The sequence below is a fragment of the Pogona vitticeps genome, chromosome 1, assembly GCF_051106095.1.
Source record: "Pogona vitticeps strain Pit_001003342236 chromosome 1, PviZW2.1, whole genome shotgun sequence".
In the NCBI taxonomy this organism is placed as follows: domain Eukaryota; kingdom Metazoa; phylum Chordata; class Lepidosauria; order Squamata; family Agamidae; genus Pogona; species Pogona vitticeps.
The window spans coordinates 299,878,823-299,906,772 of record NC_135783.1 but is presented as its reverse complement, the minus strand read 5'-3'; the positions used below and the strand labels follow the sequence as shown (position 1 = coordinate 299,906,772).

The 27,950-nt window shown below is 42.1% G+C and overlaps 2 protein-coding genes across 3 annotated transcripts in view; one reads left to right on the top strand and one right to left on the bottom strand.

The window, feature by feature from the left end:
* The window catches only part of STARD9 (StAR related lipid transfer domain containing 9), a 143,765-nt gene extending 140,730 nt beyond the window's left edge, over nt 1-3,035 (top strand). For both annotated transcript variants that reach the window (XR_013543923.1, XM_072986211.2), the window contains one exon: nt 17-3,035. Coding sequence is in view for 1 of the 2 variants with exons in the window: in XM_072986211.2 (XP_072842312.2) it covers nt 17-118 (102 nt within the window). In the remaining variant the exon portion in view is untranslated. The remainder of the gene's footprint in view (nt 1-16) is intronic.
* The window catches only part of CDAN1 (codanin 1), a 48,433-nt gene continuing 21,452 nt past the window's right edge, over nt 970-27,950 (bottom strand). The window contains exons 12-28 of the mRNA XM_020793686.3: nt 23,972-24,083; nt 22,327-22,470; nt 20,748-20,914; nt 18,747-18,828; nt 18,427-18,513; nt 18,240-18,294; nt 17,250-17,383; nt 16,793-16,896; nt 15,289-15,438; nt 14,855-14,918; nt 13,731-13,809; nt 11,281-11,441; nt 10,439-10,546; nt 8,573-8,636; nt 6,379-6,581; nt 5,222-5,329; nt 970-4,305 (exon numbers count right to left, since the gene is read on the bottom strand). Of these exons, the coding sequence (XP_020649345.3) occupies nt 4,153-4,305; nt 5,222-5,329; nt 6,379-6,581; nt 8,573-8,636; nt 10,439-10,546; nt 11,281-11,441; nt 13,731-13,809; nt 14,855-14,918; nt 15,289-15,438; nt 16,793-16,896; nt 17,250-17,383; nt 18,240-18,294; nt 18,427-18,513; nt 18,747-18,828; nt 20,748-20,914; nt 22,327-22,470; nt 23,972-24,083 (1,975 nt within the window). The 3' untranslated portion in view covers nt 970-4,152. The remainder of the gene's footprint in view (nt 4,306-5,221; nt 5,330-6,378; nt 6,582-8,572; nt 8,637-10,438; nt 10,547-11,280; nt 11,442-13,730; nt 13,810-14,854; nt 14,919-15,288; nt 15,439-16,792; nt 16,897-17,249; nt 17,384-18,239; nt 18,295-18,426; nt 18,514-18,746; nt 18,829-20,747; nt 20,915-22,326; nt 22,471-23,971; nt 24,084-27,950) is intronic.

Genomic DNA, 27,950 nt, shown 5'->3' with positions numbered 1-27,950 from the left:
TCTTTCCTTGATTTAGGTAGACCTTGGTGCTCCAGCCATTCCTGCAAACCTTCTCAGCTCTTTTGTCAAGCGACAACCTTTGGTGATTGCTCGCCTTGCTCACCTTCTGGCTAGTTAGGTACGTGTAGGGAATGACTCACAAACATGTCTTTCAGCACCAACATGTAACTACCAGTAGTGCCAGAATTGGTTTTCTAAACAGCTTGAGCACAGGCTGGACGGGGGAGAGAAGTCGCCCTAAAAAGGTTCCCTGGACAGCTATACATCACCTGTTTTGGACGTGGTAATCAGAGAACAAATGCTGATTAAGGATATGTCCATTGGCAGAATTGCCGTGTATCATCCTTCAGAGAAAGGCAATTTCTACAAAAACGGTGGCCAAGCACTGAAAGGCAAAAGCCTGCTTACAAACTCTTGCAACTTCCTTTAGACCAACCACAGAAAAACTGTTGGTGCCACAAAATTAAAAACACCTTGAATGTCATGATACATTTTTTCAGGAGTACTTCATTGCTGCAGCAAAACTACCGCAGTTCTCATTGCAGAGTGTACACTTATTATTACAATGAATTCTTCATTCGGAAGCACTGTTTCAGTGAAGTTGGCTCTTGCTGCTCGCTGGACAACTTTCAAACTTGTCAAAGTAAAGTTAAGGGTGTGCTAGCGTCTAAGCCTTTAGCAGGAGCTGTTGGAGTGATCACGCTTGTGAATACCTGAAGTGGTCCCTGCATGCCCTCAGCCAAAAAACAAGAACTGAGATATTCTACAAAATCACTGCATCACAAGCCTAACCAAACTGGCAGCTCTAAAGCCAGAGCGGGCACACTCGTTTACTGCATAACATCCATTACTCTGTGAATTCTGCAGAGGGGAGTTTTACCACATCAACAAATGCAACAACTTAGTTCAAAACTCCCCTCGCTGTACAGCAGGAAGAGAACTGATCATGAAAAGGCACTTAAAGCAAGGTAAATCAACTTGTAGCTTTATTTTGCCAGGCTGAAATTGGTAGGAAGTTCATTAAGTGTTGCTCCTAACGAGTTCTTCACCACAACCCAACTGCATTTTGGGTAATTCTGCTGTCTGACGTGTTGTAACATTTGATTATATCAAACAAACTGCATTATATGCTTCATACAATTCCTATGATTCTTGCCATAGTAAAGGGGGTTAACAGTCCCCCCTCCCCAATACTATAAACTAGTGTCTAGCAGCTGGTCTTACTTATTGTGAAGTGTGGACTATTCAGTTCACATTGTTTCTAAAAATACGCAGGTAGCACAACACTGTTATTACTGCATCATTTTCTGCCAGCTTGCTTTGGTTAATTAGAAGCCTGCTTTTTTTAAGCGTAATATCTTACTACAGTGTTTAATTGGAGTTAGTAACTGCTCCAATCTATTTAATCTATTTGTAACATGCAGGGTGATCAACAGGAAGAATACCTATCACCAGGTTCCTTCTTTGTCCTTTGCTGCACTATTCCTGCTGCAGGTAACGCAGTAAATATGATCATAAGCTGTAACGTAGCTGTGATTTCACACAGTGGAAGTGAAGCAATGGAGAAAGTTAGACACCTGTTGGCAGATATGGTGTGAGTAGGATACAACAGTAGAGATGAGCAAGAACTGGCAGTTTGTTTATTGGCCAAGCAGGTGTTCGGTGCTTCCCAACCCCGCCTCCTCCGACGGGTATCCACTCAGAGGCAGCGCCAAAACCATGTTTGGGTGATAAACAAACCAGCATGAACTGCCGAAGCAATGGTTCATTCCCATCTCTATAGAACAGTGCTTCATAATTGCTATAGAGTGATCTGGCGACTCACGACTAGCTCTAAATGGCTGCGCATGGGCACCATAATGTTCCCATAACTTCCCCTCGCTACTACAGTGATATACAATGCAGCATACAATGAAGAGAGATTCCCATCTCCTCATGAGCTGGTGAAAGTGCCTTCTTGGACTGAGCTACCGGCGTCCTGCTCTCCCCGACCCTTTAAGCCCACTTTAAATCTCTAGTAATTCACAGATCTGCTTGTTACAGAAAATATTTAGCTCATGGCAAAACAAGTGAAACTGTTCTCCAGTACACATTTACTTCAGTTGTTGTTGTTTAGTCGTTTAGTCGTGTCCGACTCTTCGTGACCCCATGGAGTACAGTAGTTTTATTAAATTCTCTTGGGTTCACTTTTGAGTACATATGGCTAGAACTGGGCTGCTAAACCAGCTGTTAAGTATATATCTACTTTGGGGGGGAAATAAAGCACAGAAACTCCCTTTGGTGACAAACAAACACAGTTTGGTAAGATATTCCAAGCGACTGAACTGTAGACCTTCAGAAGGACATTGTGCAGTGTCTAGAACCTTAGCTTTGTTGTCATGTGGAATTTTTACCAGGACGGGGCAGGATGAGATTCTGCAAATTATCCCAGTAGCAGCAATCATGTAATTAAAATAGAATGTAGCAACCAATTTTGGGAGATATTTCAGATGATCACTGGCTCCATTAGTTTATGTTTTTATTTTTGAGACATGGCACTCTGTTAATGAACCAAATGACTTTTGCAGGAACAACATCTAAGATGGACTCTACTCTTAACACAGAGGGTGCCTATTGAAGGATAATGTCTTATTGTACAGTGCATCAGATGTTTATTTTTATATTTGCATACAACTGTTTTTCTATGTTTACAAATTAAGTTATTTATATAAGCTTATTTTGAGATGGTTTTATACGCTGAAGCTAATTATTATTTTTAAAGGTATTCAATTAATGTATGCTTTTTAGAAATAATTGATACTTCGAAAGTACTATTTATATAATAAATGTTTTCTTTTGCACCTATAACACTATGGTACCTGTGAATGCCTTGAATGGCAAGAAGAGCTTAAACTAGGGCAAACAAATTTTCTGTGAAACCTTTTATTGAATGTGGGAAAATACACGTTCGCTGTGCCATGCCTTTAGCCCATGTCTGCTTTTAACCAAGATTGCTATTTTCATATCCTCACAATAAATAATTTTTATACTGACAAGAGTGGCTGAAATCTGCATTATTTTCTTGTCCATTTGACTAGTTATATACTGACTTGTGCTGTGAAAAATTCTGCTCCTACTCCCCTAGTCGCTAAGAATCTTGGTGACCATCCTTCTCTACTCACAGATATACTGTGCCCCTAGAGGTAGCAAAATGTAGGTATTGCAAGGCAAGAACACCTGTGGATATATATTTTTTGTCATCTTTGCAAAATATGGACCATGGAACTATTCTAACAGTTGAATGTACATGAAACAGTCTCCCTTTAGGAAATGTTAATTTCACAAAAAAACTTGCATGATGATGATTCGTTGGATCAGAACCATTATAATATACCAGCAAAGAGATCTTAGTCTCTTTTGTGATGTTTGTTTGCCAAAGAGACTTTGGGATATCTTTCTGGCTTTTGTAATGGTAAGTTTACAAGGTTCTAAAACCACCGCTGGGGGAAAGCATGTCCTAGTAACATAGGGAGACAATATCCTCCCAAAACTAGTTTCAGGCTCTGCAGTTCTTCAGCACATTCCACATTTATGATAAAATGTCTAAATGGCAAATATGTCACAGTTAATAATTAAATGGTGCTACCACTTAATACTGTTTTCCTAATAGAAGTAAAACTTACCTCATCATTAGAAAATAGAAAAAGCAAATTTCAGTAAAGGGCAAGCCATCCCTTTTTAAAATGTCTGAAACCAACACTTGATATTTTACCAATGATTGCATTTTAAGACATAGTTCCACTTTTTAAAACGAGATAATCTGTGAATGATCAAACATGAGCTCTTGATCAGTGTTAAATACCAGTCTCTCACTAAAGATTTACCCTCAAGGCCACATGTGAACTGTTATGGAACAAAAGAATTCTCTTTAATGAGAATCCTTCAGCTCCTGGGAGTCTTACTCTAGCTGGTTTATTATTATTTTTTACACATCTGTGTAGATTCCAGTCCGTCTTGTGTCTTCCAACTTTTCTGTTTTCAAACAGAAGCACATCTGCTCCTCCAGTTCCTATTAAGGTTCTTAAAACACATGGACACCACTTGTAGAGGGCAAGACAGAGCTCCAATGTTAACGCCCAAGTGCAACCACAAACAGGGCATTCATGTACAATTTCAGCAACTTTTCAGCACGGTGCTTCTACTAACTTGTGCTGTCACTGTCCCTCTAGACTGTCCCACCAATTCACAGGCCCGAGTCTTTGGTTCTGCTATGTAGTCCTCAGAAATGAATAGTCTTAGCAAAGATTCTAGTTCCTTGGAGAACTCCTATAAAACAAAAAGAAAAGTCCATAGCAAAAGCTTAGTATTTCTTGGAATGTATTTCTGGTTAACAGACAATGCTTTACAGGCCATAAGAGTTAAAAAGCTACCCATAAGTAGTGCTGTCCTCTGAAGATGCCGGCCACAGAGACTGGTGAAACGTTAGGAAGAACAAACTTCAGAACACGGCCAAAGAGCCAAAGATGCAGTAAAACCCACAACAACCACTACCCATAAGTGTTAATTATTGTCTCTGCTACTTTACATTTATTGGCTGAAATCCTGGTTTCACTGCTATGCCACATAAGACTGATAACATCATCAGCTGCAGATTTTTTTCAGAAATAAAAAAATTCTAACCCTACCCCATCTCCCTTGAAGGTCCCAAGACTCTTGAGTAGAGATGGGGGTATTCATATACTAATACCCCCGCACAGGTGGACATAGCGAGAGTCCAGCCCCATAGGTCTGGGTGGTCCACTCACCGATCCGCTGTGGGCGCAAAGCCTTCCAATGGCCCTGGAGAGCATGTTTGGCGAGCCACTCTTTGACCTAGCAGAGAGGCTTCTTGTCCCGCCTCCTGCCAGGAGTGGCAAGCTGAACGTGATCTCTAGAGCCTTTGGAAGGCTCTGTGGTGCCCGCGCCCACAGCGGATTGGTGAGTGGACCGTCCAGCCCCATGGGGCTAGACCCTCGTTATGTCCCCTTGTGCAGGGGTATTCATATTCGTATACAAATACCCCCCTCTCTACTTCTGAGTAATCCGCTTTAGTCATGGAGAAGCCATTGGCAGCCACAGGATGGTGGGGGGGAGTCTTTAATTTCTGAAAATCACCCGTCAGTAGGATGATCTTTAAAAAGAAAATAAGGATACAAAATCAATCCACATGTACTTAAATAGTAAACTGGACTGAAATACTTACTGAAGGCCATGGGAGTTCCTGGAGGCTGTACAAACAGTTTTGTATCTCCTTTTCTGCCATTAAGCCATGCTCAACGAGACCATGAAGCAGGAAGAGGAACAAATCCCACTGCAAAGAAAATAAAAAGCATCAAGGGGCCTTCAAAGATCTGGAAACTCAAGCCCTCCAAGGAACAGCTAAGCGAGGGGGCGGGGAGCCTGAGAAGCAATAGGATAGTCTTCTTCAAATATCTGAATGGCTGTCACATGGAAGACGGGGCAAATTTGTTTACTGTAGTTCCGGAGGGTAAGACCTGAAATGAGGGATTCAAATTATGAAAAAAGATATTTCACCTAAATACGAAGAAAAACTTTTTGTTAGTTCTGTTTGACCATGGAATGGGGTTGCCAAAGAGGGTGGGGAACTCTCCTTCGCCAGAGAGCTTTAAACTCAAGTTAGATGGCCCTGTGTGAGAAATGCTTTAGCTGTGGGCCCTTGCTTTGGTAGAGGCTTAAGGGATTTGATGACTTTTAGGGTATTGTCCAGCTTTACAATCCTCCTGACTCTAGTTAGATACATTATTGCTTGGGGCTGGCATGCCTCAAAAGTGTAGGGACCCATTTTCACCTCCCAAAACCCAGTATGGTAACTGCAATCACCCTACAGGCACCATAACTACCACCCCTGTTGCGCTGGGGGAGGGAGATCTCTGTCCACGGCTGGTCCTGCCAAGGCCACGGACTGGGGGTTGGGGAACCCTGCTCTATAACTTCATGGCCAACATACATGGAGGGCACCAGCATGAGAAAGGCTACCTTGTAACTCCCCTCCCATCAAAATCAGGTGACGTGTATTCGTGACAAAACTTTGATTTCAAAAGCTGGAGTGGCCCTTGAAAATGCTCGAGGAAAATCAGTGTTTTCCTAGCTGAGGAGATGGGTATACGGTAGTGTAGGCAACAAAAAGATTCGCAAACACAGTTTACGAGAAACCAAGTATGAAACTAGCCCACAAGTCTCTACAAGCATATACTCTTTTATTTCCAGTTTCTTGCACATCACGATTTGGCAGTTTGTTCTTTTCCTGTTTACTTGCCCACTGAAAGCTGAAGCCAAGCATCCCTCATGTCATCTGCACAACTTGCTCCAACTCTCTGTAAAAGTTTGGAAAAACCTCACCTTGTGCTGTTTGTTGTCTGCAAGACAGGCAGCATTCTTCCTACTGAAGATGAGCTGAAACGGCACAGGTGTCTGGAAGTCTTCTTTCCAGATGGAGAGCAAGGATTTCAAAAGGCTAGAAATGAGGTGGTTCTTTGCTTGCTGTGGCTCCTGCTTCTTTGGGGCCCAAGAGTTAAGCCCCTGGATGGGAATACGATCTGAAACTAAAATAAGATTATGTTAGAATTCCCTGTATAGACCCTTCCTGATCACGAGAAATATGACATCTTCAAGATGTCAGCACTTTCCATCTGCTTCCTAGGATTTTAAACAGAGAAACAGGAAGGACAGGAGATGAAATATTCCCTGGCTCCTAACTACAGAGTGGGAAAAAATTGCATACTTCATCTATGTGGAAAATGGAGTCCTATTCCAGTATAAACCGGGAAATGTAAAAAGGTGCACAGGGAGGCAGTTTTTTGAAAAGCATAGAAGGATGGATGGTGTACGAAAAAGCAGAGGGTGAGTTTTACTTGCTCTACATTCTAGGGTCCTCCAATAAGTTAGAAGAGTCAGAGACTCTGCAGAAGTAAACGGAAGGACCTCTTCTTGCAGTCCACAGTTAAACTATGTGCCCACAAGATGTGGTGCTGACCACTAGCCTGCATGGCTCTAGCAGAAAATTAGACATATTCATGGAAGATACTGCTATCCAACAGCTATTAGTCAGGATGACAATAGGTGAATGAAAACGGGAAGCTTGGCAGCAACGATCCTACTTCACTGACTACAGCAACCATTGTATGCCAACCACAATGGAATAAATTGATCCAAATAACATTTCTAAAAAGAACTGGATACTAATCCAGTAACGGTGGATGAGAAGTAAGAGGAACACTCCATGTGGATGCTCTACAAATGCTAACCAGTATTATGCTAGAAATACTTGTTGAAACATCTCTGCCACAACATAGCTACCGGTCCCACCTGCTCCTTGCAGTCTCTGATGTTAAAAAATGGTGACCCCTTAAGGAGGCCAAAAGAGTGAACAGCAGGAACACTGCTTTCTTAGTCGTGGGCCTTTCTTGGAATAAGCTTGTTCAGGCACCACCCTCTTCAGTATTTAGAAAATTAATAAAAATTATATAAAGCTGCCTTTTATTAGTTTTTAATCATGGTCCAGAGATGATCAAATTTGTTTAATTCTGTTTAAATTCAAGTTTATTGAACTAGTGACAGGGGTTTTATTGTAATTTATTGTATATAGTAATTTTGCACTGTCTGGTTGCAATGATGACCTGATGTGCTGTGAACCGCCCAGAGTATGTTTACACAAATGGGGCAGTATAGAAGTAAAAATAATAAATAAATGATAAATAAATAAATAGAAATAGGTGCCAACTGTGTGGCCTTTCCAATGAATGGACTTCAGTACTTTTGTAAGCATTTGTAACTTCACATGAAAAGATTGGTCTTTATTACTTCTGCTTGATGTAGTCCTGAGGTCTTTTTCCCTAGGAAGCTATTGGTAAATGAAACAAACAGTAAACCCAAATGTCTGATACATCTTTCTCTCTGTAAGCCTGCTTTTATTGTTGAATAGGTTTAACATATAAAAGTGAAGCTATGAACACAATAAAGTTTGGAGTGAATCAAGTTTGAGGGGTCATCCAAGCACAGTTTAGTGGCCACAGTCTCACTGCAGAATTCAAGAAACCCATGATGCTTGTTTGGTTAACCTTGGGTCAGTGACTATCTTTCATTTTGATCTAGTCTGTGGGTTCATGATGAGAACAGAAAAGAAGGGACACACAAATTCCATGCATGGCCTTGTATTTTGTTGAAGAAAGATAGAACTGTAGTAAAAGAAGTAGCTTTCTGATCACATTACAGCTAATGTTATGGAACAAGCATGAGTTTTATCTCCTGAACTGGAGTTGAACAGTTCACATTGATAGGTACAAAAGATTTAGTTCTGCAAATGAGGACTCTAATTCAATTAATCTTAGGGCTAGTTCAATCCCCATCTCCAATGGAGAGTAAGCTCTGTGTCAACAAAGGAAACATACAACTTGGCATTTAATTACTACTATATGAACCTGCCCTGATGGTATAATACAGGCTATGCTGTTGCAGATAGTATTTCTTTAAAATGAGGGATCTAAACAAGAGGGAAGAGAAGAGGAATACTAATAAGAAGCATTACGACTCCTACCGAGAAGGGAAGCCATCTCTACAGAGCACTTCGCCAGCTGTTGTTCTGATGTTGGACATATGAACTGAAAAACAGAAATCTGAAAGTGAATCCTCTGAGAACACTTCCATAATTAAGATCTATGCTTATTCTGTATTTGTGTGCTGTGCCAACTAAGACAAGCAGTCTCTCACAAATTCCTAACACCCAAGAAAGTGTTTATTTTAGGTTTCCACATAGTGTTAACTGCTCTTTAGATATATTAAGTAGACTGTCCTCTTCCTTGCACCATTCTCTCTTCTGAGCTATGGCGCATTACCACCCTACGTGAACCTCTGTTCAGTGTCCAGGGAGGTGCCCAATATCGATCATGGGTACTTCTAATCAAACAGCTACAGCTTTGAAGAACACCCATTTTGAGCTGTGTGTCTTAATTCAGCGTTATCAAAGCAAGGCACTGGCTAGATTTCTGGCGCTGATTTTGGCTTGCATATGGGAAAAAGGTCTTGGTGGCAAACTGTCACTCATGATCAGGGTTTGAAAAATGCACTCATCCACTCATCTGTGATGAGTGAAAAATGCTGCTGGACTAGTCACAGCTCCCTCCCTGCCTGCCTCCTTCCCCTCGCCCCCCCTCTCTAATCCTGCAGTCTTCCCTTCCCCCTCCCACTGCAAAAGGAAAACTGCCCTCTTCTCACGAGAAGAGAGTTCGAGCGGCACATAGAGATATAGCTCTGCAGGAGAATGTAGAGTAGTCCCATGCTGGAGAATATGGAGATTCTCTGCTCCCAGTTTCAATCCAAATAGGACACATACTGGGGTAGGAGGGAACTATGGCTCCTTAAGAGGCCGGGCGCTTTTGCTTTCATTTTTATTTTTGCTGGAGACATTCTAAAGAAAGGCATTCAAAATACAAGATTCATGACCCCACAGGCATGCAGGTAATAAAGCAACCCAAGTCTGAGGATATAAATCAGTGGTTCCCAATCCCAATACATTACAAGGCTACAGTCCGGTCATGCTGACTGGTGAAATTTTTGACTGGTGAGACATTCTAAAAATTTTCAAGCCCTGCTCATGATCAAATGCTGGTTGCATTCCTTGGTGTGTGGCCAGTTGGCAACAGGATTCTGGGCACCCTAAAGAATGCCAACAAGGAAACCTAAGGGAGCTTAGATTCCGTCCGTCCCCCCCTTAGTTTACTGAGGATTGAGTCAGGCAAAGCAGTGTTGCTGGATCCAGATTTGATTTCTTGTTTCACTGTGTCGCTCACTATTTTCCTCCCCTACCATTTTATCCTTACTTGAATTCAAGGTTCTTTGTTGGACTACTGGAAGTAAATGACTTCTTAATGACTCCTTCAGGGACCACATGGTTCCCTTCCTTTCACTGAGACCATGAAGAATCAGTTATTCAATGAGGTGGAGGAAGCAAGGGAGGTATATAGGCTGAGTGCTGGCAAAGGGTGACCTTAAATTCTGGCTGACCTATCCCTTATTTTTCTTGACAGCTTGAGGAACCCAGTTTAGGGGATTTGTTGGAGAAGATGGTGGCAGAAAATGTACGAGCAAGAGGCAAACAACATCTGTGTGCAGGGATGGCCTGGATTGCAGCCCCTGCTTGTGGTAAATGCTGCAATTCTAACACACATGGGCCTTTCCTGCTGCTCATTCACAGTGTTTTAAAACAATATGCTGTAACTAACACACACACACAAGTGTTAGTTATTTTACACCCAAGAACAATGAGCCAGCTTGGACTGACTGGAAAATGAGAAGCCTAGAACACAATACATACATTACACCTTCCATCCTAAAAGGACACACACACTCTCTCTCCCAGTCTCTCTCTCTTGTGTGCACACACAGACATGCTAGTCAAATGTACCTTCCTGCATCGAAGTGTTTGGCTCAGCCTTTCCAACAAACTTTCCAGATCAGCAAACTGGATTTCTTCATCTTCATCCCTTGGACCCACAGCAATACAGAGGACATCCTGGGCACAACAGCATTTGTGACTCATAAAAATGCACACGCACTGTATAGAATCCAAGAGAACTCTCCTACACCAAATTTCATAGCTGAGCTTGTAAAAATCATGGCTATCCACAATATCTTTCTGCATTATACCCCCTCCACATCACCTGTATTGGAGAAAGTGGCCTCAGGGTAGGAGAATATGCCGTAAAATCAAACATAAAGTGAGATGAAGGGAAAAAAGCAGCAGTTGTGTGATTAATCTGTAGACATAAAGTTCTGGTTTAGCTAATATGCTTGAAAAATCACCATAAAGTTATAAATATGGAAAGCTTTTGAGTGCTCCAGGATTCTTCAACAGGCCAGAGATGGTGTATCCCTCTAAAACTGCTCAAACATTGGGCCAGATGAGACAGCCATGACTCAAAACAAGACAGCCAACAAGGTCAGATGGAGTTCAGCAGGTTGCACATGAAACCAAGGTATCAAGTATCTCAATTTACAGCCTCACGTCTCTCTACAAACAAAAACTTGGCTTGCATCCCTGTAATTCCACCCACTGCCTTAAGGCAAAGCTCACAGACTTCTCTGTAAGTAAGCTAAGAGCAGAAGAAAGTAGACAGATACAGTAGTTGTTACATCAGTAAAACAGATTGGTTTTAGGTAACACACCGGTTGAGAAAAAAGTGGCTTTGTCTTGAGAAGGATCTAGTGATGGGAAGAGAATTTAAGATGTGAGGAGCAGGTACTTACCTTGATTTCATTGATGATCTGGGAGGGGAACACAGCCTGGTGGCAGCAGCCTGCGGGACAGCCCTTTGTCCTCTGTACAGCATCAGTGTTATTGGGCAAGGAGATCACTTGACCTTTCAACGTGCGGCTGAATGTGGCCTTTACCTCCCTCTTAATCAAGGCTGTAAGGATGAAGCAGTGTATTTATTCCTTCTTATGTTATATAAGTGGAGGCGTGGAAACCCATTGTGAATATGGAGGCATCTCTGCTTTTTCTCCTGACTCCCAAGCATTTATACAGCATGAGACCCTAGACAGATGTTGGATCCAACACAGAGATGATGCAGATCATGTCCAGGTGACTAGTCACATAAACTGAGATCCCACTGTGAGTAAGACAGGATGGCCAAAGTTCACCCTAAAACACCAGCTCAATTCTTGTTCTAATTTTTTTAATCATACTTATGCCTTGCCTTTACAGAAATCAAAGGTAGTTCACATCAGGACTATCTATACAATCAAATAATAATTAAACCAAACAGAGCAAGCGCATCAAGAAAAAAATAGTTCAAACAGGAGGATTAAAAATCTTCAGACTAAAAATTGAGGGTCGTCTTATACATGGAAGTAAGGGGGAAGGGATCAAAGCACTGCAGGATCACAGCCCTTTGATCCTACAGCTGTTTCATCACTGCTTTCCCCCTCCACTTCCTAAGCCAGGGCTTATGAAGTGCAGGAGGAAAGCAGCCATAAAAATCATCACTAAGGGAGAAACATAGCTGCTCCAGTCAAAGGCCTTCTGAAGTTGCTGTTTGGGAGCTTTCCATCACTGACTGCCATAGTTAGGAGCCTGTTGTGATTCCTAGGGAGATAACCACATGCTTACGCAGAGGTGATAAATGGATTTGCTAGAGGCAGTTCACCGATACCTGCAATTACTTCATTACTCGTTGTAGTTGTAGTCACTCTAAAAAGCCCCGTTCTGCGTTCTACCACTGAGTAAGGCACCAACCAGTGACAAAAGACAGAGCTTTTTCCCAGTAGCAGCAGTCTAGTTGTGGAACTCTCCTCTAAGAAAAGTTCAATTAGACCCCCTTTTTAAGGGGTTTTAGATAAGTAGTGAAGCCACATCAGCTTTGCCAAGGTTTTGGTAGCTTCCACATGATTACTGACCCTTCAGTTTTGATCATTCTTTTTAAAGGTGCAGGTTTGTAATTCATCATCAATGCCCTACCAAGTGCTGAAAAGAGAGAAATACTTAATAAAATAAATGAAACGTCTAATGCCTCTGATGCTCTGCTGGTTGGTGCTGAGTGAACCATCTGAACCCTTGCTCTGAACCCTCAATAACCTCCCTGGGCCTGATCTACTGGTAGTTTAAACTAAAAGTGCAAAACAAGTGGTCCTCTGGATGACGATGGACTGCAACTCCCATCATTCCCAGCATAGCCATTACTGATGATAACAGCAGTGTTGCAATGCTGAGATTAGGGGTGGACAGCATATCCTCCTCTCCATGCAGAGAAACCACCAACTAAAAGGATATTGTAGGACAAAGGGTTGGGGAAAGTACTGTATTTTTCTGTGTATAAGATGACCCAATGTATAAGACAACCCCTACTTTTCTAAGCCCAAATTAGAAAATTTAATCACTGCTTTCCCCCTCCACTTCCTAACCCCTGCAAAAGCAGGATCAAAGGGCTGCGGAAGTAGAGGGGGAAAGCAGTAATCTTAGGAAGTGGAGGGAGAAACCAGGAATGAAAGGGCTGCAGGATTACAGCCCTTTCATCCTGCAGTCCTTTTATGGCTGCTTTCCTCCTGCACTTCATAAGCCCTGGCTTAGGAAGTGGAGGGGGAAAGCAGTGATGAAACAGCTGTAGGATCAAAGGGCTGTGATCCTGCAGTGCTTTGATCCCTCCCCCCTTACTTCCATGTATAAGACGACCCTCAATTTTCAGTCTGAAGATTTTAGATGAAAGCATAGTCTTATACATAGAAAAATATGGTACATTATTCATGTTTCCATTAATCCCTTTGGGAACCACCTCAAAAGATAGCTCTATCTGGTTCCCAGTGCTAAAAGTAGCAGCATGCAGAAATCCTTCCACATTCTGTACAATAAGGGAGTTCTATTCCTGCAGACTTCCAGAGAAAGAGGCTTTTGCTTTTCAGTGGTTGAAAGCATCCATTTCCAAACCCATCCTAACAGCCCAAAACAAAAAATCAAAACTGGAAGTGTCTGTCCAGGCACTAGCAAATTTGGATATGTCGATTTCTGGCTATTCCCAAGTCCCCTGCAGAACATAATGGATGCTGAGGATGCATATTCAGCCATCAGGCCCACCAAAGTTGCCCATCACCTGATCTAGACAGTAACACATTCCCTAACCTTAGTTTACACCAAATCTTACATTCAGGAACTCCAATTCAAATCTGCACAAGCCTTTCCTCCAACAAGCAGATCAGCTTACCTGTGATATTGGTGGAGAGCCAAGCACAGGCCTTTTCAGTAGCTAGTCCAACTGCAATATTTGCTGCACAGTTTAAAACCTTGGAAGAAAGAACAGGAGAGATATATATAGTTATTTGCACTGGCACACATCACACGGCAAATTGACAGAACAATTCCAAAACGTCATTAAAACCTGCAGCAAACACGAGAAATGAATGAAATGTTGTTCTTCAGGGAAATTAACTCTGTTAATTGGTTTTGGTCTCTCTCAGCCTTTTGGTTCTTGGAAGTTGATACTATCCTATGAGAACAACTAAGGACAAATGAAGGCTTCTTTGAGATCTTCTTCCAAGTGCTGTTAAAATATTGGTTTGTAGAGGTACAATGAGAAACACTGCTGAGAGTGGGATAAGCCCGACAGACCATTAGTGATTGCAGTTGGAGCTTCTTCCATTTCAGCCCTCTGCAGTGTCCCAAAGCCAATTTCATGGATGCCGGAAGGGTTGCAGTGAGAAGGGGAGGGGGGAGTCACCTTCCTTTCAGCACTGTTGCATCCTCCTGTTCTAATCCCTGAACACTGACTCCCAGATAAATGCCCAAAGTCCAACCAAAGAGTCTATTTTTAGTTGGGGAAAAAATGGCAGGTGAGCATTACTTGGCACTGAGAACTAATTAACATTTTTTCTTAACATAACTGACTGAATGAGGATGCTGGGATATTAAGAACAGCTTTGCATTTTCAGCTGGTTGAACATTTCAGGAAAAAGGTCCAATTACTACAAACTAGCACAAGATTCAGATTAGGTGTCTGGCTTCCCCCAATTTTTAAGTCACCCCTAGAGATAGGCTGAACAGGTGCTGGCATTTCACAGCCCCAGGCCCTCCAGCAGGCACCCACTCAGGAGGCAGTGCCTGGAGGAGGCAGGGCAGGGAAGCCGGACCGCTGCCTCCAAGTGGGCGCCCACCAGAGGAGGCGGGGCTTTAAAGCACCAAACATCTGTTTGGCCAATAAATGAACCGGCATGAACCACAAAACCAATGGCTTGTGCCCCTCTCTACTCACCACTGTCAAGAACACACTCTCTAGTGTCGGTAAGCTTGAAAACAAACAGGAAAAAAGAGAAGTCCCAAAAATATACATACTGCTGCAGACGTCTCTTCTGGCAGCAGGATTTTCACAGCCTCAGGCCCCTTCCTCCTACAAAATCTATAAATATACATAGGAAGCAACTTAAAAAACCAACAATTAAAAATGTTATTGCAGGACAAAGGTTTGGGAAAGTGCATTATTAGTGTCTATGGATTCCTATGTGATCCATCCCAAAAGGCAGGTCTCTATTTTCTATTGCTAAAAGATGTAATGTACAAAAATCCTTTCAAATTCTGTGCACTCTACTACATGAAACAGCTAGACCAGAAAGGAGAGAGAAACTAAGAGAAAGCTGTTAACCTACTAGTAGTTAGAAATGGTCCAGCCATACACTTTTATGTCATCTCAAATATTACAGCCCAGGCTGGCCATATAACAGACCAGGAAAATTAAGAAATACTTATATCACATAGCTGTTTCTCCTTACTCTTTGCCTTGAATAAGAGCTTGTGCCCCTTCTTCATATAGCTGGGAGCACACCTCATCTAGCAATCTGTCATTATGAGCATCTTCTGCCTTCATATTATCCAGCAATATGACCTCAGCTCTCTTCACCAGCTCTGCTACCAGGGTTGCTCTGTAAAATCCCAAGATTCAAAGAGTTAAGGAAAGAAAACCAAAACGTATTGTCACGATCTTGGGTGGCCCTTGATTGTTTCACCAAACAGGTAGGCTTTTTTGAGAAGTATCCATTATAGAGCCTAATGGTCAGAGAGTCTACCTGTCCCATTAATTTTTTGGCTGTAGCTCCCAGAATTCTGGTTAAGGGAATTCTTGGTGAACTCTGGGAGCCACAGTCAAAAAATCAATGAGGAAGATATTCTCTCTGCCCAGTAGGCTCTACAAAGAATGTCTCTCAATAAACTACTCATTCCATAATCCTTTGCAGTTCCCATGGAGCTTTGCCATGCCCAGCTATATCCTTCTTCTTCAGGGACAACGATGGCTCAGGAGGCCCAAATGTGAGTAATATGAGTAATGAAAACAACTTTAGGAATTTTGATTTCTTAGCTGCAGCTCCTGTAATTCCGTCTAGGGGGATTACTGATTAATTCTGAGAGCTGCATTCCATAAATAAATAAATAAATAAATTTTAAAAATTCAGAGGTTCCATGTCTGGTCATGGGAAATGACAGTTTAATGTATCAATTTGCTCTAAAGCTAGGTCTATGGGGCAAGAGAATAGGATGTAAAAAAAAGGCATCCTATTCTCTTAAAAATACCCAGTTGGTGTAGAATTATTATATTGAAAAAAGGCCAAAGAGAGCAGCATGATTATCTATCTCTCTGGGGCCTTTCTTCATTTAACATTATTTATAATCCCACTGTGCAGCAAGATTTGGATATGAGTTAGCTGGATTTTTAATTACAACAGAGCAAACTGAAACAAAAGTTGCAAACTACTACCAAAAGCAAACTGTAGAAACAAAATATGAGCATTAAATAGCATGAAAATAACATAAAGAGAATTAAAATGTCTGGGAAAATTAAAAAGGTTGCCAGGTGCCAATATTATCTCAAGGCAATTACAACCTTCCCCTATCTGTGTGACCCCACTGAGTAGACCTTTTCCCCAGCAGCCACCTGCTTGATCTCAGGATGTAAAAACAAGCAAAAGCACCACCATACAAACCATCAGAGAATCAGTTCACACTCTTATTATCAGTTCTACTGAACTGGCATTCTATGTTACGGAATTTTCATTGGAATGTGAATATTTGTGGATGGCTTCTCCAACTAAAAAGTGTGTATAAGATTAGACAGAAGAGACGTATCTGATAAATCCACAGACCACTAGTTAAAAACTGTGATGTTGTTGCAATCACCCAAAGATGAAGATGTGCCACCTTCCATCAAGAAGGGACTTAAAATTCTCCTTGCTACGCAATGCATGTATCTCAACAAGAAGAGACGCCCTCTCCCGCTCTTACTTGATGTGCTTGACACAATTGGATCCTATTCTTTCCGCCACAAATTCTACCGTCCTCCGCAGAGATGGGGGCTGATTGTGGAAGAAGGCGTGCTCTAGCTCTGCCTATTTAAAAACAGGAAAAGGATCTTGAAGAAATCAGAATATTTCATTTGACTCCCCACCCCCACCCCAAGTAATTTATAAAATATTCCTGAGCATTTTGGATTTTTAACTGAAATTGTACTGTTGTTGTTGTTTTTAACTGAAACAGGATATTCCACAAGTGCTTTCCAAAATGTCTCCTTTCTCCACACTAAGCCCCTTAGGCAGGTGACAAGTGAAAAGAAGCCATCTCCGCAGGTGAACTGTAAACCTCCCCTGAGAACAAATGCCAAGCTAGATAATCCAGCTCTTGGCAAGGCTTCCTCTTCAATACAGCTGGCAGGCTTTTGACACAAAAATGACAAGCCTCTTACCTGCAGTTTCTGCTGAGTGATGGAAGCCTTTGAGGCCAAGGCCTCTGCAGCCGTTGGCGTTATTTTTCTAATGTAGCCGCCATTTTTTCCTCCACTTCCCAGCACAAAAGACGATAGCAGTTTCCTCAGCTCACCTGAAGCAAATTGTTATGGGGGTTAAAATCCGGCATGCGCAGGCATGGCATGAGGCAGGAAACTGCAGAAAAGTGTTTCAGATTAAGCACATTTCATACCAGGAAGTTTTCTGGAGTCCAAATAGGCCTCTTCATTAAAAGTGTCAGGAAAGGTACAAGATTATATTTATGCTTGTAGAGAAGCAACAGGTCAGCTTCAGGCTAGTAAGCTTCTCCTTTCCTGTTCTTTAAATCCTCATCACCTGAAAATCTGCTCTTGAGGTCTTTCTAGCCCTCTGAGTACATTTTTAGGGTGTTCAGTTCTGAAAAATGGAAAAAACCAAACCCAAACGTACAAGTATGCCCACCATCCCTTATTCTTCAACTGCCCTGGTTCCTGTTACACTTTCCATATAAATGAAATCATCTGGAAGACTCCTGAGTATGCATCAGATTCTACGGATTTAACAAACATAACTGGCTTCAACAACTTAATTCCAGATTATATGTCTTCTAGGAGCATTTCCACAGTTTGCAGTTGTGGCATAGGGACAGCTGTTAACACAAACTCCATTTCACCCACTCCCATTTTTCAAGATACTGTATTGTAATTGTAAATCTCTCAGGATATCAATCAAGGATCAGTGCTAGTGTGACAGAAAAGTCAGAATACCAAGCAATAGTGAATACCCTCCAATCCATATGTTGAGAACACAGCCAGCCTCCTTGGCATGGCTACAGGTAGTGGCAATTTAAATTTTGGTCAAGCAATTTATTCTTTTTCCTAGAATTTTCCTCCATAGCTTAATAAAGGACTGAATTAAGATTTTCCAAGAAGCATGTCTCTGACACAAATATACGTTGCTAAGTGACTCACCAAGATATGGGCAACAGGTATAAAGCAACTGCTGGTCCACCAATGGCACAGAATCCTAAGAAAGAGGGGAAAGGGAACAGATTTTGACTTCTATTAGAAGCTCTGGATGGCACACAAAACCCTGCAGAGAGCATTTCAGCTGCAGGTGTTTTAGCTTAGACATATGTGCTCATCAACACAACATTACCAGAGCTTGAACTGCTGTTCCAGAGTCTGTTGTCACTTCTGATGTCACTTCACCAGTGAAGAATAGGTTCTCTGGGACGGTAGGCACCTGGAATACAAGCCCTGAACATATAATTCCACACATTGGGTAGAGAAAGGGAAACATACTGCCTTCATTATCAGTGTGGATGAGTACTCACGTATGGCATATACTCTGAACATTTTGGTAGGTATATGACTATAAAGCTATGTTACAGAAAGGACAAACGAGTGCCGTATAAATATATATACATATATATATATACTGTTTTCTAACTGTGTGTTAGAAACACTAGCCCGTACTTGAAAAAGCCATCCTAAAACAGCTAGGATCAGTAACTTATTCAGGAAACACATCCCTTTTTCTTCAGAAAGAAGCAGACATCTGCAAGAGAACAGAGAAAAAACATTATGTATTCTTGAAGGCTTTCACAGTTGTGATCCAATGGATGTTGTAGGTTTTTTGGGTTGTCTGGCCGTGTTCTGGAAGTTTTCTTCCTAATGTTTCGGCAGTCTCTGCGGCCGGCATCTTCAGAGGACAGGAGTTAGAACTCCGTCTGTGTTCTAACACAATGGGATAGTTGAGTATTTGTAGTTGTGGGGTCAGCTTTTTGTCCTTTTCAGGAGACTGGATTATTATGGTGATCAGTGTGTTTTTTGTTATGGGTGTACTGTTATGATAAGGGGGGAGATGATCTGTCACTGTGATGGGTGTCGTTAGCTAGTCTTTTGTGTGCAGTGATCACTAGTCCTTGTGGCTGGGTAGAGTTTGTTGACCTTTTTGCAGGCTGTCTTAGACAATGAACTCTACCCAGCCACAAGGAATGGTGATCACTGAACACAAAAAACTAGCTAATGACACTAATCAATCACAGTGACAGATGACCTCCCCCTTATCACAACAATACACCCATTAAAAAAAACACCCTGATCACCCAATCTCCTGAAAAGGACAAAAAGCTGATCCCACAGCTACAAATACTCAACTATCCCACACACTACACCAGAACACAGAGTTCTAGCTCCTGTCCTCTGAAGATGCTGGCCACAGAGACTGGCGAAATGTCAGAAAGAAAAACCTTCAGAACACAGCCAAACAGCCTGAAAAACCTACAAGAACCATATGAACATCATGCTTCACAGGTTTCATTAGTTCTGCCTACTAGCCACACCTTCCTCTTCTCATGGTTTCTTAAAATAAATTATTTAATCTTAGAACTGAAGAACTGAAAGGGACCCTATGGATCATTACGTCCAGCCCCTATCAGGGAGGTACAGCGGGGAACTGAACTACCAACCTCTGGCTCCACAGCCAGATACTTAAAACCACTGAGCTATCCAGCAATTCTCTCCTTTATATCTTAAAAACGCACGGCTCATCTTACAATACCATCAGCATTACATTACAATACATCTGTTGTTTGAGGGATCACTGCACCATTCTTAGAGAAGGACTTGAAAATATATACTATATGTAGTGGGAACTGCTGCTGAAACCATTGATGGAGGTTAATGAATTGTTGAAGGTTTTTATTTGGAAGACTGAAATGAAACATGTAGTGTTATATGATTATACCAATAAAAATGATAATTTAAAAAAAGAAAAAAAGAATATGCTTATTAACCCAATGCCATTCTTAGCTGAAGATTTCTTCAATTGTGAGAACTGTACTTCCACCTCAAACCTACAAGCCAGTGGTCCCCAACCTTGGGCCTCCAGATGTTCTTGGACTACAACTCCCAGAAGCCTTCCACACTACCTCTGCTGGCTAGGATTTCTGGGAGTTGAAGTCCAAGAACATCTGGAGGCCCAAAGTTGGGGACCACTGCTACAAGCTATCATAATCTACTGGGCAACTAGGACACTTAAGGTCCTTGCCCTAATTTAATGTGACTGTCCCACGTTTTCTGCAAATAAGCAGTTCAGACCCCTATTCCTTCACTAGTAGCCCACTGGAGAGACAGACAGAAAGAGGGGGCAAGCTAGCAAGGAGTGCCAGAAAGATAAAGAAGAGAGCACCAATCCACTTGCGGCTTGGGTCTTGCCAACTGCTGGTTATAGCTCCATCCATCACCATCATGTGAGTCCCAACAGAATACTCATGAAAGAACACAGCCTTGCCTATTAGACAGACACTATCTGGCCAACAGTAATACCAAACCTCTAGCAGTTCTGCAGATACACACTGTTAATGGCAGAAAGGCTTTACCCATAGACCAACAATGTACCCTGCAAGAGTTTAATTCCATGCTGCAAATCTCTAAAAAGAACCATGTAAGCAAGAACTCTTCCTGAAGTCTTACCTATACAGCTGTACGAGGAGTGTAAATATCTTCCCATAGTAGTCCAGAAAGGGGGCAATATAATCCATGAGAGAAAGGAACTCTACAATCCAAGGAACAGTGAGCACAGTGCATTGTTTCTGAATGGATTGCCTCAGCAGTTTCAGAACATCCAGCACAGGGTGGATCTTAAGAGAAAACAACATTGGAAAAATGTTCACTACATGCTGAAAGGCTCACTTCTTCAGCTTAATGTTGTCATTATTTAAATGTCACAAAAGGGGGGCGGGAGCTCTTCATTTCATGACAAACATCAACACTTTCATAACCACTACCACCAGTTATCAACCAGGCCCTAAATCCAAATGTTAGTTCCAACCAGAGTAGGTTTGCTCAATGAGTAAGACTTAACATTTGTCTTGATCTATGAAAGTACCACTGATTTAATAGCTCAACTTTAGTCAGGACTAATGATTGGACTTACAACTAGAGATGGCATTTTAAAATTATAATTTCCTCTTCAGGACATTTACTGGGATGGACAACAATCAGAATACAGTGGTGCCTCACTTAACGATTACCTCGTTAAATGACGAATCCACTTTACGATGGTTTTTTTGCGATTGCTATTGCGATCGCAAAACAATGTTCCTATGGGGAAAATTTGGGAACCGATTCTTCGCATTACGACGATCTAAAAACAACTGATCGTTGGTATAGTCTTACTAGGGAAAGTAAGTTAAGCAAATAACTGAATGAGTAACCAAATGTTAGAATTGTCCTTTATGCTGTCCCTGTAAAATAAGGGCAGTTCTAACATTCAGCAGCTCTTTCAGTTCCTTGCTTAACATAGTAGAAGCATCAAAGGTGAGTTAACTAGTCCACTAGACAGTTTTTAAGTATGCAGTTGGGCAGTTGAAGAAACAGAGAAAAATTAGACAAGTTATGTGTTTCTGTTTATTCAAATCTCAAACAATAGGGGCAACATTCCCTTTAAGCTGTGCAGATGCGCGGTGCTGCATCGAGTGTGCGAAGCCAAGACAGTGTTTCCACTCATTTGTTTCTGGTTGTAGCCGTAGCCCCTGTACAACACTCTGGAAAGTTAGAGGAAACGCTGAACAGGGGTTATCATATAACATAATGTAAGAGTCAGGAAGTGCTTGGCTTCGATAAGCTGCCCAAACCATAATAAAATAATTTATGCTTTTTGGCTAGAATTTCCCCTTCTTCAGTTCTGAAAGACTGGCAGTCCTACTCACGGATGTGTCACAGACACTAAAGCAACCACTCAGTCTAAAGATGCATGAAGGGCTTTTTGTGGTAAGGCATTTGTGCATTTATAAAATCTGCTTTTAAAAAACACTGCCATGAGACTGAATAGATGAGAACCGTTTTCCTCAGCCTTGGAGCATGGAAAGACGCATGTCTTCAATAATGAACCAGTATAAGTATTTCTGTCAAAGTTGGGACAAGTTACTTTTGCACACAATTCCTAGAACCCCATGAGTTATGCTGGCTGAAGTATTCTGGGACATGGTGAAAAACAGTAACTTTTCTAAGCTCTGATTTCTTGTCAAGGAAACCCGGCTGCCAAACGCACTTGGTTCCTTAAGGCCACTGCAGACTCCAGGAGATCCCCAGTTACAGGCTCTGATGTGCGATAAGGCAGGAAGACAAGGAATCCGAAAAATTTTGCCAGAAGTCGGAGGCTCATGAGGACTGCAGAAAAATGCTTTTTTTCATCCTGAAACAGGAAGTAAAGCCAGGCATATGTTACCATCACATAGAGGATATCGGAAACAGTAATAGCATGTGTATAGTATTTTCTAGTGTTCCAACTTCACGTGCACTATCTCTGCAAAAGCCTAAATCCTGTTGCGTAATGAAAGCAAATCTGTAAATTGCAGTCCATTCCTTTCTCATAAATACAGAGTCCCTGCCCCAATTCTTGTCAGAGAGGGTATGTACACTCCCAAGAATTTTGGCAGGGGCTCTTTATTTACTGGTGAGAAATAGACAAATAAATAGAAATTTACTTATGTTACACAACAGGATTTTGGTCAATGTATTATTACATATTTTAACAATGACCTTGTAAGAGGGGCTATCGTTATAATTATCCATATTGCAAAAGAAGAGTCACTTGCCTAAGACCACCCAAATTAAGGTTAAGATAAATAACTAGAGATGGGGGTATTCGTATACGAATGCCCCCACACAGGTGGACATAACGAGGGTCCAGCCCCCTGGGGCTGGACTGTTCACTCACCTGTCCACTGCTGAAGCTGGCTCCATGCTCCCTTCCAATTGTTCCAGAGCTCAAAATCGACTAGCCACTTGTCAGCCTGACAGGCTCCTTCTGCCAGGAGTGGCTAGTCGATCTTGAGCTCTGGAGCAACTGGAAGGGAGCGCGGAGCTGGATGCAGCAGTGGATGGGTGAGTGGACAATCTGGCCCCAGGGGGCTGGACCCTCGTTATATCCACCTGTAGGGGGGTATTCATATTCGTAAAGGAATACCCCCATCTCTATAAATAGCTAAAGATGAAATTAAAGCTGTGGGTCCCACCATGCAGATCATCCCTCAGTCCCATGCTACGAAAGGAGACACAAACATTCCAGGACCAGAGTTGGCCCAGTGTGGATTTGGTGAACCAAAACTTATGTAAGTTCCATTAATTCAATGGGCTTGCCCTTTAGTTGAAGCTAGATTTCAGCCTGTATAGTGTAGAAACCTTTGTTGAAAAAACTTGAAGATCTCTTTGCTTGCATAGCAAAATAAGGCAATGGTCCCACAGTTACTGCACTCTATGGCATCCTCTTCCTTTTCTATAGGAATGCATGTTCATCATTATCTGCCTATGGGTCATTGTTTTGTTTTCTGCAATGCAGTATAAAGGCAAACATGATATCCTAATGGTGTTCACATAAGATCTGCATAACTTACTGTGGCTAACTGAAGACACAATGGGAAGCATCTCAGTTGTTCAATCAGGCACATGGCCAGGCACATGCCTGAGCCATGCCCCATCATCTCTCCATTAGTTATACAAACCTTACAGAAACACCAGTAGGATTCTAGTCTTTGGCTTTATATAATTTTGGTCTAGAAATTAGGTTTCCTTAAAATTAGAAATATTTTCAAAAATGAAGAATTAGAATTGCAGACACTCTCTCCAATGAACCAACTGATCATTTTTTGTGAACATATTTTTAGGACTGTTGCCTCCATTATGTTGCAAAATACCTGTTCACCCATTGCATCTCTGTCACTGGGTTCATGTTCCACTAAGGCAAGGCCGTCCAGCTCAAGTATCTGCAGACACAGGCTGTCCATCAGGTGCTGGTTAAACTGATAGCTTTCCAAAAAAAAAAAAAAAGATAATAAGGAGCAGGAGAAGGAGAGACTTTTGTAAGACCTTAGCTTCAGCTAAGAGTGTAAACTGAAGCTCTACAGTACTTTTTGAAATGGTTAATCCAATGCAAGCTCATATTTAAAATTAGTGGCATACGTCAAACTGTTATGCATCAGCAGTGCTGCAGACAGACTCTCTGGAATGTTCTCCCAAGAAAGGCCTAATGAGCATCTAGGCTTATGGCACTCATGGCCACCATTGAAACCTATGCATCTAAACTCAAGGCTGAGCTTGGCAAACGTAACTGAAGTGGCAAAATAAATAGAACTGCCTTTTTTTCTTTGTTATTGTCTTGTTCACATAATATAAGCATCATTGTTCACTTCTCCAAAACTCAATGAACTTCCTTCTGCTGTCTTATCTTGTTTGTTCTCTCTGTATCAAAAACAAATCAACTGTTTTGCTTTTGTTCCCAGTTGCAGTTTTTCACTAATGTTTTCACCTTTTAGGCACTTCTCCGAGGCATACTTTTAAAGGACTTTTGAAAGTTTTTAGGGCAACACTTTTGCACCTCATTCAAATTATATATTTTTTCCTCCCACAAATTCCTAATAAAAATCTGGAATTAACACTAGAAGCACAACCAAACTGCAAGCTTAACTTTTTAGGGGTAGTGTAACATTATCCAGCACAGGCTGAATCCCTATCTGCCTTTCAGACGACCAGGAGCACCTCTGTCTTCTCAGGATTAAATTTCAGTTAGTTAGCCCTTATCCAGTCCATTACTGACAGCAAGCACTAGTCTAGGCACAGAATAGGTCCTTTGGAATCAGGTGAGAAGGAGAGACAGGGTTGAGTGAGCATGATGGCATTGAAGTCAAAACTTTAGACCACCTTCCCCAGCAGTTTCATCTAGTGTGGAATAGCATGGGGGACAGAACCTCATCTTGGGGGATGGATGTCAATTTGATGCAAAGGTTTTTTTTTTAAAAAAATTCCCCAAGTCCTTAGTTTCTGCAAGGTCTCACTTTTTCATCTTTACATGCCCCTACTTTGAACCCCTAAAGTTCCTGCATTTTTATTAGTGTTGTAAGCCACTCTGAAAATTTCAAGGATGAGAGATAAATTGTTGTAACATCTTGAGTGCAGATCACATTTAATTAAAAATGCTAAAAGCCAGCTAATTCCTGAGAACAACTGAATATAGGGACTGGGCTGAAATGTTTATGTTCAGGTTGCAGACACTGAAAGGAAGAGTTTACTGTTTCTCCTGATGAAAAAGCACTTAATGTTTTTAGCTTAAAAAAAAACTCACCTCTGCTTCTGCTTGTAAATTAAAAGTTCAGCACAGTATTGCCTCTTTGCTACAGCTATCACAAAAAGCACACAAGAAACTTTACAGCCTAGCTATGTATCAATGTCTGTTTTTTAAAGCTGACATTTCTAGCCTTAACAGTCATGGCGTTCAATCTGAAGAATAAAAAAGGAAGCAGAAATAATAAAAGAGGAGAATGCTCTCTTTTAGATTAAAGGGGGAAAAGTTGGAGCAGAGAACTCTGACAGAAAGATCTCTTATTTTCAGATAATCAGAGAACTTAACCAATGCTGATGTTTCTTCAACCACAATTTTTAGGTTGATCAAACATTGACACACTACGTCAGTCCTTTCACCCACAAACATGTCATAAATTATAGTTGTTTGGTTACAGTCAGATCGAAGTGGCGAGAAGGGCAACCTAGACCTTGAAAGTTGGAGGAAGGCATAAAACATGGAATAGCTTTCCTATCCTTAGCTGGCATGTCTCATCCCAGCGCATACCTCCATCTGCCCAAGATCCACCCAAAGGGAGCAGCCTGCTCCCTTCCCTCCACCTACAGGAGTCCACACATCACATATACATATTAAGGGCAAGGTTACCAACTGCAGTACAGCCAAGTTAAGAAATCTGAATAGAAATCAGCCATTTAAAAACATTTTGCAGTACAGTGTGAAAGACCAACAAAACGAACTCTCCAACAAATACTGTATGGGCTTAAAACAGCCTCTGGGCTTAACAGAGATGGCAACCAGAAATGCTTAGGTCTTCTCAACAGACAGAATAGTTAACACGCCAATATCTGGCTAAATAACTCACATGGGAGTTCAACAAAGGCTCTAATCTCCTCAGCCCACACTCTGTGATGCTACTTCCCAAACCTCTAACTCTCATCTAAGATGTGAGACGCAAGTCTTCTGTAAACTGCGGGAAAGGGGTGTCTCCAGCCCCACGTCTCCCAGAAATGGTGATACAAAGAGGTGACCTCTTTTGGTGCTGTTGGGGTCACCCCACCAACAGCTAGTTCTGTTTTACATACTTGTGGTTCCACGGAGATAATGGGATGGCAGAACCACCTGGCCTTAACTGAAAGATATTTTTTTCGCTAGATCACAGCAAACCATTTCAGTGTAGCTCAGCAGTGCGCACAAAAGTAGAGGTAACATGTCTCCCACCAACATCATTCTCCCTACATTCACTCGCCATGCTTCAACCTGCCTTAAGTTGATTTACTTAATTTAGTTGTAAATAAATTAAATAAATTATTTCTCACCTTTCTCCCACTGAGAAAACCCAAGGCAGTTTACCATGTTATTTATTTATTTATTTATTCATTTATTTATTCATTCATTTATTTATTTATTTATTTATTTATTTTATTTCTATCCCGCCTATATGGACATATTAGCCCACTCTAGGCGGCTTACAATAAAAGAAACAATATAATTTTAAAACATTGCACCTAGACTAAGATAGAAATCAAAGAAAGATATAAGAAAGGAAAAATTGTCAGGAGTTTTCTGTTGGGAAAGCCTGCCTATACATCAATGTTTTTAGTTGTTTCTTAAAAATGTCCAGCGAGGGAGCCGCGCGAATCTCAGGAGGTAAGTTGTTCCAGAGACGAGGAGCCACCGCCGAGAAGGCCCGATTTCTGGTCTTCTCCTTCCGGGCCTCTCTCGGCGTTAGGCTCCTCAGCCTCACCTCCTGGGTCGCACGAGTGACACGGGTAGATCTTGGTGGGAGAAGGCGTTCCACCAAGTATCGAGGTCCTAAACCGTTTAGGGCTTTATAGGTAAGCATCAACACTTTGAAGTCGATGCGGAATCGGATGGGCAGCCAATGCAGTGCGGCCAGAGTGGGCGAGATATGTTGGAATCTTCTCACTCCACTAAGTAATCTGGCCGCAGCATTCTGCACCACCTGTAGTTTCCGCAGCAACCTCAAAGGTAGCCCCACGTAGAGCGCATTACAGTGGTCTAATCTTGAGATTACGAGCGCATGCACCAAGGTAGTAAGCGCCCCCACATCAAGGTAGGGTCGCAGCTGGGCTATCCGCCTGAGATGGAAAAAAGCGGTACGGACCACAGACGCCACCTGAGATTCCATAGTGAGCGCCGGGTCCAGATGGATCCCCAAGCTGCGGACCCCATCCCTGGCGGGCAGAGTCACACCCCCAAAAGTGAGGGAGTTTCCCAAGTCCCCAACTGTGGGAGCGCCTACCCTCAGTACCTCCGTCTTGTCCGGGTTCAGCCTCAGCCCGTTCTCCTGCATCCATTCCAATACGGTCCCCAGGCAGCGCTGAAGGGACAGAACGGCATCTCCTGCAGTTGGAAAAAAGGAGATGTAGAGCTGCGTGTCATCCGCATATTGATGGCACATTGCTCCACACCCCCTGATGACCCGCCCCAGCGGCCTCATATAGATGTTAAACAGCATTGGGGAGATGATCGACCCCTGTGGGACCCCACAATTGAGGCTCCACGGGGCCGAGACATTCTCCCCAAGCTGTACTCTCTGGGGGCGGTCCTCCAAGAAGGAACGGAGCCAGGCGAAA